This window comes from Lycium barbarum, chromosome 9 (genome assembly GCF_019175385.1).
Source record: "Lycium barbarum isolate Lr01 chromosome 9, ASM1917538v2, whole genome shotgun sequence".
Taxonomy (NCBI): Eukaryota; Viridiplantae; Streptophyta; class Magnoliopsida; order Solanales; family Solanaceae; genus Lycium; species Lycium barbarum.
In genome coordinates, this window is record NC_083345.1 from 33,412,665 (window position 1) to 33,423,509 (window position 10,845).

The following is a 10,845-nucleotide window of genomic DNA, read 5'->3' on the forward strand; positions in this document are numbered from 1 at the left end:
AATATCAAAATCAATATGGAAAACAGATTCCAATATGTACTAACAACACGTGGCATCAACCCAACACAATAGAATAATCAAGTCACAACACAACGGGGTGTCTAGCCCCAATCACGCAGCAGGGCCCAACCTAAGACAAAATCTAACCCAACTTCACACCCGAAGGTTTACATGCTCTTTCCAACAACAATATGGCAAAACAGGAAATTCGGGGGTAAATTATCCAATTAAAAACTAGGTGATCAAAACCCATCAACTAATTGCTAAATTAACTCAAGGATTCAGCCAATTGCGAAATCCAAGTAAAACCCCCCAATTTTGGGTATAAACCCTAACTCTTAAATTCGAGAATTCAACACTAATAATGGAAGGTATATAAGTATCAACCTTAGATACATCATAATCTAGCATAAACTCAATCAATTTCATCATTTAAAGCAACTTAGGAAGTCTAACCAATTTTATGAAATTCTCAAGAAAGACCCATTAACCTTCTTCATGAAAACCCCAATTTCCTACTTTAGAAATCGTGGATTAAAGCTTAAACCAAGGAAATGAATCAAAGGAAAATACTTAGATTATGGTTTAGACCTTATCCCATGGAAGAAACTTGAAGAAAATCCTTGAATTCTCCCAAACCCAAAATTCCAAGATGAGAAAAACTCCAACAACATTAATAGCCAAAAATGACCAGCTGTTCTGCCTCATTTCTTGTGCCAAACGAACCCGAAACTTGCTTTTGATACCTCCAATGGATTCCTTGTGAAATTCAAGTCAAATTAGGCTTTTGAATCACTCTATTTGACCTTATAATGAAGGAGATATGGAAGTTTCAATATTTGTAATAGTGTAGATTTTTAAATACGAATTCAGTGGCATGTTCGTAATAAATCTGAAAAAATCTGGCAACCCAATTCTTACTAAAATGACCATAAATCCCTCATACGATGTCGAAACTTGATGATTTTAGTTGCTATGGTTCCAAAATTATGATACGGATATAATGGTTCAGTCGAAACACGAATCAAAGGTCGTTTGCTCAATATGGTACCCTTTATGCTCAAATCGACATCGAAATCGAAAATAATCACCATACAACCCAAACTTATCCAAAACTCATCGCAATCTAACCAAACTTTGATGGACATGTCCAAAATAATCATACAAACTTATTGGAACTTCCAAGACATCGGCACGGGATCATCTTGACCCGATGTTAACCGTGGTCAACTCTAATTCTAACTTAACCAATTTCTTAACTAATGACCCAAATCACACCTGAACCCTTCGGGAACCAAACCAATGATACCACTAAGTCATAAATCACCCGCCGGACCTAATGGATCTGTCCGAATTTGATTATGGGCACGTTTACCCAAAAGTCAACTTCGAGTCAAATGATTTTCGCTTTATGGCCAAATTTCTAAGAGTCATTCCAAAACCCAAAATGATGCCTAGGGAACTATGCCACCGGTCCCCATAGGTCAAAATAGTACTAAAAAGGCTCGGGGATAAGTCAACGGGGCAAAAATGGTAAAAACGCAATAACGACCAAACGGGTCATTACAGACCCATTTACACCCAATTGTTTTATAACCCGGTGGTAAATCAACTAACTTCCAAGTTTTATTGGAAATAAGTGATTCTATTTCATCATTTACAACCTCTTTCCAAAAAATAACATCATGTAAAGATAAAGCTTTTTGTGAAGTGAGAGGGTCATCTCCAACATTAAAAACATTAAAAATCAGGACCAAAATCTTTTTTACTCTAGCTCTTTTACTTCTTCTTAACTCACAATTATCATTTTCGTTATTTTTCAAAATAGAAGTAAAAGAACTAGGTAGTGATGAAGTATTTTCTTAGTCCTATGACCCCCATTATTTTTAGAAACAAATGGAAATTTATTTTCATGAAAAATGACATCACCTGATTCTATTATTATTTTATCTTCAAGACTAAAAATCTATAGGATGTACTATTTGAAGCATAACCAAGAAAAGCACAAAGCAATAACTTTTTTACCCAACTTAGAAATTTTGGGATCCATTAGCCTTACATAAACTAGACAACCCCAAACTCTTAGATATCCTAACTTTGGCTTGTGACCATTCCACAACTCAAACGATGTTAATTTTGTCTTTTTATGAGGCACTCGATTCAACACATAACAGGCAGTCAAAATAGCTTCACCCCAAAAATTTAAAGAGGCACTTGACTCAATAAGCATGGAATTTTTTAATTCAACCAAAGTTCTATTTTTTCTCTCCGCTACACCATTAGACACAAGAGAATAAAGTGGAGTAGTTTCATGAATTATTCTCAATCATCTAACAAAAGAATTAAACTTATTTTACTCATATTCACGGCCTCATCACTTCTAATTTTTTTATTTTTCTGCCAAACTGATTTTCAACTTCATGGAGATAAATTTTAAATTTTTAAAAGCATCACTTTTATTTTTCATCAAGAAAACATAGGTATACTTAGAAAAATCATCAATAAAATTGATAAAATATCTATTTCCTCCACGAGTTAAAATTCCTCCAAGTTCAGAAATATCAGTATAAACTAACTCTAACAATCCAGTTTTTCTTTCAACTCGAAAATGAGGCCTTTTTTTTGTGATTTTGGCTTTACTACAAGCCTCACATTATTCATAATCCTTTTTAATCATTGGAATTAATACTAAACTACTCATGATTCCCACATAACGATTATTAATATGACACAAACGAGCATGCCAAAAATTAGTAGAAGAAAGCATGTAAACAGAATTAGAAACATTATTCATCTCAACATTCAACTTGAACATCCCATCACAAGCATATCCTTTCCCACAAAAATACCCTTTTTCACTGTTACATATTGATCAGACTCAATAATTCGTTTGAAGCCTGCTTTATTAAGAAGAAAACTAAACATCAATTTTTTTCTCATGGAAGGAATAAAAAGTACATCTTTTAATGTTAATACCCTTCCTGAGGTAAAGCTCAACTCGATATCTCCCTTTCCAAGCACTTGAGTAGTGTGAGAATCACCAAGCATGATGCTTTTGGGCTCCTCAAATGGAGTATATACTTTGAACCAATCTTTGTCATAGCAGACATGACAGTTTGCACCAGAATCAGCCCACCATCCATCAACATTTTCAATCATATTTATGTCTGTTATCACACGCGCCACAGGTGGCTCTTCGGTAACGTTCGCCTGAGGTGTAGGATCACGTTTTCGAAACTTACAAAATCGTGCAATATGCCCACTCTTGCCACAGACAAAGCATGGTCCTTCATTTTTTACTTGTTGATTTTGTGCTTGGTTATTATCGCCATTATTTTTCTTGGGAGGTCTACCATTATTTTTCTTGAATATTTTCTTCTTAGGCTTCATAGAGGTATTTTTGTTAGCATTTGGAGCAGAATTATTTGAAGTAATTAAATTTACCTTGTTTGTGAGGGGTTGTAAGGTGCTCTCTTCCGTTTGCAAAAGTGCATCTTGGCCCCTTGCCTCTTCTTCCATGCGGATTCGCATAATCAATGTCTCAAGTGAAGTTTCCTTTTTTGTGGCGCATAGCTTTTTGAAATTCCTTCCATGAATGTGGAAGTTTATCTATTATGCCACAAACAATAAGGTTATCTCCAATTTTTATCTCCTCGGACCTGAGCTCTCCAATGATCATTATAAAGTCTTGAGCTTGGTCTACCACTGATTTGTTGTCCACCATTCGAAAACAAAAAAAATCTACTAGCAGCACATGTTTTCGCTCCAGCCTCCTCGGTATCATATTTACTTTGCAATGCTTTCCAAATGTTTTTTGCAGTAGAGTAAGTTCTCTCATAATAATCATAAAAATTACCCGATAGACAATTAAGAAGATAATACCGACACTTGTATGAATCTTCAGCGTACTTTTCAATTTTTTCTTAAAGAGAAATAAGTTCTTCATCTTTCATGGAAGAGTTGTCTACTTTATTTGGATTCTTCTCAGTTACCACATAAGAAACATTGAGAAGACTTAAGTAGAAAAGTACTTTATCCCTGTCACGACCCGAGCCGATGAGCCATGACGAGTGCCCAACCACTACTGACCAAGCACCCCTAAACTCGTACTTGCATCTCGTTGAGCAACATGGTGACCCATATAATTTATAACTGAGCTATACTAACTCCTGTATGCATTAAGAACTTGCAACCAGTATATATATATATATATATATATATATATATATATATATATATATATATATATATATATATATATATATATACGTGCTGAGGATAACAGTGCAAGCCGACTAGGCCGTTACATATGTCGTACAACCAAAATATGAACCGACAAGGCTACATAACATCTTAACTATATATATATATATATATATATATATATATATATATATATATATATATATATATATATATATATACATACGTGTTGAGGATAACAGTGTAAGCCGACTAGGCCGTTACATATGTCGTACAACCAAAATATGAACCGACAAGGCTACATAACATCTTAACTACACACAACTGTCTACAGACCTCTATGGAGTACTAGCTATAGAAAGGACGGGACAAGGCCCCGTCATACCCATATGTACATGTCAAAAATGGCATACCAAAAGGGACTGCAGCTCCGAGCCAAGTGGAGCGCACCGTCTGTAGCTGAGTGGAAGACCTACTGAGCTGGATAGCCTATCTGGCTACCTGAACCTACGGGCATGAATGTAGCGCCCCCCGGCAAAAGGGACGTCAGTACGAAACAATGTACTAAGTATGTAAGGCAAAGGATAACTGAAACTGAACTGAAAACAATACAATCTGGAGGCCAAAGAATGACCTGAATATCTCACCTAACCTGTCTCATACGAAATGCAATATAATGCTATTATATATCTCACTGACCAAATGGCCAGGAAACTGAAAAATCTCACTGACCCGTCGACCAGGCAATCTGTCTCACTGACCCGTAGGCCAGGCAATCTGTCTCACTGGCACGTGGATCAGGCAATCTGTCTCACTGACCCACAGTCTAGGAAATCTGTCTCATTGACCCGTAGGCCAGGCAATCTATCTCACTTACCCGTAAGCCAGGCAATCTGTCTCACTAACCCGTAGGCCAGGCAATCTATCTCACTGACCAAGTGGCCAGGCTAAAGAAAAATATATGTGTATATCATGCATATGCTGAAAAACACTGATATTGTAACATGTCTCTTCTGTCTCTCTATAAACTCAAGGACATAGGGAGGGGATATGGCCCCTCAGAAAGAATAACATAACACTCGGAAACTATGCAATAATATGACAAGCTCTACTTTGACAAATCTCTAGTCATAAGGTTTTTTACGCTCCGACCCTATATGGAATCATGCCAAGAAAAGAAGGTACAGCCTTAACATACCTTGAAGTTCACTTCTCTACTTTCCAACCTACTTCCGATCTCGCAATCTACATATTAAACCATTCATACTATTGTGAGGCTTATCGTCATATGCTTATCTTAAGCCTTCAAATTAAACCCTTTTTAGAATCTACCAAAATTCGGGCAGCATCTCCCCTATATCTTCTACTCCCTCCAATCTTCAAAACAACTCCCAAAGCACAATAAAACATCAACAATTCCATAATCAAAAGATTACATTCAAACTATACTCAATTTAATCCCAAAACTTCTTTTCACAATCAATTCATAACCACAACTTCATACAACCCCTTATACCCTCGTATACGACAATTCCTTAACATCATTATTATCCCTCATAACAAGATTATGCTAAAACAAAATACTAATAATTATAACTCAAGTTAATTCACAACTCAAAATATCATCAAATGTATATTTGAACTTTTCCTCCAATTTTCTTCTCCTCAAATCTTAACATAATTACCAAACAAACTCATAAACATGAAACTAAGATGAAATCTTACCTCAAAATTCAAGAACACTTCAATTCCATGGTTACTCCACCTTAAAAATACTCACCCAAACATCTTCAAGAAGAGGAGACAAGTGTAGACCTCACTTGGAAGCCTTAACCACTTTAATCTTTACTTTGATCCTTGGTTTAGGCTTGGAAATATGTTGGAATATGTTTGGAGAGGTTTCTAGGGCTTTCTAGGACTTGGGGTTGTGTTAAAAATGAAATAAAAATGACCAAAATTATCATATAGACTTGTAGGAATATATGTCGATGTTGTGGAAGGGTCTAGAGTTGGACAATGACCCAAAAAATGACCAAAAGGGTCCTTTTATACTTTCCAAGTTCGGTGAAACCGACTTAAAATGTCGCGCACTGTAGCTGCGCGGGCTCGAGCACTGTAGCTGTGCGTGCTTTGCTCCGCTGGGCTAACTTGTAACGTCCACAACTCTCTACTCCGATGTCATATCCACGAGCGGTTTGTTGCGTTGGAAACTAGACTTCATGAGCTTCATTTTAGGCTTGTACTTTACTTCAAAACTTTTCATATGCTAAAAGATATACTCGTCTAAAGTCGACCCACTGCCAAATTTTTTCAAATTTTTGACAAACTTATTTTTTTCGATTTGCTTGGTCCCAGAACCCTTTAGACACTTGCTTAGCACTTGTTAAGAGTATTCCTTAACCTCATAAGGGTTCCATGACGTCTCCGAGCTTACGTTAGTTTACTCACGATGCAAACGACGCAAAAATTTTCAAGGTGTAACAATCCCTCCATCTCTTGAAATGAGTACCGTTGAACCGAAATGGCTTGTTAAGATCTCCCACTTTGACATCTATGGAATATTTTTCAACTGTAGCCATTGAACCTTCTTAAAATTGTTGGTGAAAATACAATTACAATTGAAAAATAATATGATGAAAACAAAGTATCTTCAGGCTGAGGAGCGGATATCTCGCTCTCGTTAAGGAGATTCAAGCTCACTAAAGGAAATCTTTACCAGTCCAGTAGTAATCTTCCTGACTTGTCCCCTCCAGGATACAACAGACCGACCACTTCGTACAACTCAACAAACTCTGGACAAGATGTTGAGTCCAAAGCTCCGCCAAAAAGAACGCCTTCCTTCAACTAAATAACTCTCTTTTATTTTCCTCACTTTTTCAAGAACTCTCCGATGTATAGTTTCTACACTCCACAAAGTTAAGGATGACTTCTATTTATAGGAGAAGAAAGTCATCCTTGTAATAATTGCATGAAAAGTATGGTTTAGTGGGGTATTAAATTGGTAATAATATGGGTGAGTAAAAGGTTAGTGGTTACAAATGTTGCAAAAGAAATCATTATTTTGCTCTAGTGACCATTAACGTTTGAAAGAATGACTAAGGCATAATTGCCAGCCACTAACTGATGTGGTTTTAAGGCCACAATGTGCCTCTAGTCGTGGGAAATGAAATGCACAATAATTAGACTCCTTAATGGTAGCACTTTAATATATTAATATGTAATATTAAAATGCTCAAAAACACTTACATGAAGCAATTCCAGGGAACTGGAATATAATCAAGAATGTGAACAAACGTGACTGTGCTATTGCAGTAGATGCACAAAGTATGTGAAAACATTTAATCTTATGATGCATTTACAATGGTACACTGCCTTGCTACAAAATCACGAGATTGAATTTGAAAAGAATTTGTAACCATAATTATTAAATTTCTCAACATAAAATCACGCCATCCTCAATTTTGCCAGGAATTGCGACAGTGATCATGAGGTGTCCACTGGAACCTGGACGTCTCATTCCCTGTGGCGCTCATAAACCTCTTCCAATCATGAATGACTGCTGTCAAGTCAGCCATTTTGGCACTAATTCTTCTACAACAGTTGGAATGAACAGTCACTACAGCTCTAACATCCTTACTATTTTGACAGAATCCGCTAAAATAAACAGTGTCCAAGAACCGCACTTTAAGGCCTAAATTTCGAAATTCTCCTTCACGTATTAGCTTCTGCAGAACGTCCTGTTCTTTTAATCCGGTGGAATTGTCTTTCTTCGCATACCATTTATCAAACAATGTGATAGTTTTGTTGTTTGATCTGATCATGTAGAAGCCTGTGTTGATGAGATTTGCCCCGGACCATTGGTCGCCGTTGAAACTATCTGTACTGATCTGCAAATCTATGGATTTGTTGTGGCTCAAATTTGGGAATGGATTTCTTAGCCATAACACATCAGTGTCCTGTTCAACACAAAAGAAACAATAGTCAGCTAATTACTCCAATTGAGTTTGTCAAATATGCATGGTTTGGCTGAATATTAATTTCAATATTTATATAATGAAATTTTAGGAGTAATAACTTTTACTAATTTTTTAGAAGAATAAAATCATTGTACCAAATATAGAGATTAATTAGGTTAGGCAAAAGTATGTTAGTTAATAGTCAATGTAGGAAATGTAAGCGCAAAATAGTGTTTAGTCATATAATTTGACTAATAAAATTTACTAGTATTTCTTTAATATTAGACGCAACTGAGTTCTTTGACAAATCTGAAAAGTCATAAACATCTTTTCTAATTGGTGACAAATAATAGACTTGAATGGTCTTTGCACATATACACATGATCAATATACTTAAATGCCATCGATAGATTTAATCCCGGCTCCTCTACTCGGTCCCGTGAGGAAACACAGAGAACACATACGACAATTAATTGCTAACTTTACACGCCAATAATTAAAAAGATTTGAATTTAACTAATATACATATCTAAAGTAAATTGTTTTACACGATGAGTGTATTTTGACACATATTGTAGTACGCAACTAGCCTTATCTTTCAGGTTATTAATCTTGCTTTTTATGAACCTATCATTTAGATAATTTAACAGACAATTAGTATCTAAGTTAAAAAGATTTTGCACTATCTATGCAAGTTATTATAATGAAGTAAATGCAAAGAAAAATGAATGTCGTTTGGTGTAGTTTTCAACCTAAAAGCCCAGGGATAATGATTAGTACGTACCGTGAAGACGAAGTTATAACCACGCTTTAGAACATCGCCTAAGAAGCGGGTTCTTTGCCACATCATTTTTATAAAATCTTCTGACATGTACAGTTTCTCTCCGACGAAATCTACGCCATCCGTTTCCAGCTTGTAACAATGAAGATGGAGGAACTTGCACCTTTTGTACGATGTTTGATCCATCGCAACGATCAAAAGGTGTTTGATTAAATCATCAGTGCCTTCTCCTAGCCAGAAACCATCCAAGAAAATATCCAACATCGGCTTATCTCCCTCCACGTATGCTTTATTCAGAATCGCGATAATTACCGTCTTGTTCTCCGTTGAGGCTCCCGCTAATACTTCTTCAAGCTCATCTCCGTACACCTTCATGTTAAACTGAAATGCATATACATGAGATTCTTAAAAGAATTTTTTTTTTTTCTAAATGATGAAAAAAGAAGTATGCATGATTAATTGCTTACTGTTTTTGAAGGCTGACAAACGGAGTTTCCCGTTGGAAATAAAGCAAAATTATTGCTCTTAGAGGAAGAGCTCAACAAGAGAATACATATTAAAGCTAAGGTTAAAAGTGTAGACAAAATATAGTGATGGTATTCATTGATGGGATTCTTGAAATCCATAGCCAAATTACGAGAAAGAGATCAGAGGGTTGCTTATAGGAATTAAGAGGGAATGAGTAGTTGCGTGGTTGTTCTAAACTCCAACTAAAACTTTTACTTGCCATTGGTTTTGTACTTCTCTTTAATTTGTTCAACTATATCACTAGTGGGGAATCCTAATAACCCACGTAATTTATTCATTGACAAGTATTAAAGAATTTTCAAATTGCGTGTGCTACTAATAATTTGTTTATTGAAATTATTATTTGTTCTTAAATAATAAACCTTAAATGTCTAGAAAATTTTGAGAAAAGTATATGCCGTGTGATAGAAATAGTTGAATTTTTTAAATGTTAAAAGATTATAGAATGTTCTAATGAAAGTATTTAACGAACTGACTTTCTTTCTTCCAACAATAAATATGAAAACAAGATATCCTAATGCGGCCGGTGAAAGTTTTTTCTCATTGTTATATTTATATCAACTAGTTTCTACGAACATGCATTACACGTTAATACCATGTCAATTATTAGCAAGTGCTTTGAATAAAAAAAAACGAATTGTAAATATCAGAATTATAATTAGATAGTATCTAAAGTGAATTTGCATATTGACCAACCACTCAATTATAGAAAGTTTTGGTCCTTAAAATCATTATCTATCATAGCATTTCAATCCCGCGGATTTTAGTCCTAAATGCAGACACGACATCAAATACACTTTGCAATAAATTTAAAACATAACGGACTTCAATTTTGCAACTTGAATATTAGATCTACATCTCCATCATACATGAAATCTTATGCCTTTCTCTTGATTGTCAGGATAAGCTAAATAGTTCATTTCTAGTCTTATGCTCTTTTCTTTTTCTTAGTGATCGTCTATGTGAGGAATCAAAATTCTTGCAAGAGTCCTTTAAACTTCTTACTTCCTTATGGAGATCCTTTTTTCCCTTTCTCCCTTACCCCGTTGCCTCTACCCAACAATATAGTGTTAATTACATTAAACATCCCTATAATATGACTTAATTGTGCATATTCTTTATATTTTAAAATCAAACACTTATATAAATATAATATAAAAACTTGACATTTACACCCTCTGTGAAGTATAAAAAAATTAAAATATAATTATTAAAAAAATTAAAATTATAAATAAGAGTTATTATTAGATTTTCAGCTTCAAATATTTGTAGAAATTCATAATAGGATGTGCGAATCTCCTCTAATTTGTCTTATGTATCTCTTGACAAGTAATAAACTTTCAGCGGAGGCTCGTTGGTTTTGGTTAACAAGAGATT

General features: G+C 35.1%; 1 protein-coding gene across 1 annotated transcript; it reads right to left on the reverse strand.

Annotated features, from left to right (window-relative positions):
* Positions 1 to 7,517: 7,517 nt before the first annotated feature.
* Positions 7,518 to 9,707, reverse strand: LOC132611158 (uncharacterized protein At1g28695-like). The gene is made up of 3 exons (XM_060325562.1): positions 9,408 to 9,707; positions 8,944 to 9,321; positions 7,518 to 8,159 (listed from the first exon to the last, which is right to left on the reverse strand). Exons 1-3 carry the CDS (start codon positions 9,564 to 9,566, stop codon positions 7,659 to 7,661), a joined length of 1,038 nt encoding a protein of 345 aa, XP_060181545.1. The 5' UTR covers positions 9,567 to 9,707; the 3' UTR covers positions 7,518 to 7,658.
* Positions 9,708 to 10,845: the final 1,138 nt, after the last annotated feature.

What these genes read in the sequence shown, in the direction of transcription:
- LOC132611158 (XM_060325562.1), bottom strand. Translation starts at nt 9,566, where the DNA reads ATGGATTTCAAGAATCCCATCAATGAATACCATCACTATATTTTGTCT. An exon ending in TTTGTCAGCCTTCAAAAACA is followed by an intron (nt 9,322 to 9,407) that starts GTAAGCAATTAA and finishes TATGCATTTCAG; the next exon opens with TTTAACATGAAGGTGTACGG. An exon ending in GTTATAACTTCGTCTTCACG is followed by an intron (nt 8,160 to 8,943) that starts GTACGTACTAAT and finishes TGTGTTGAACAG; the next exon opens with GACACTGATGTGTTATGGCT.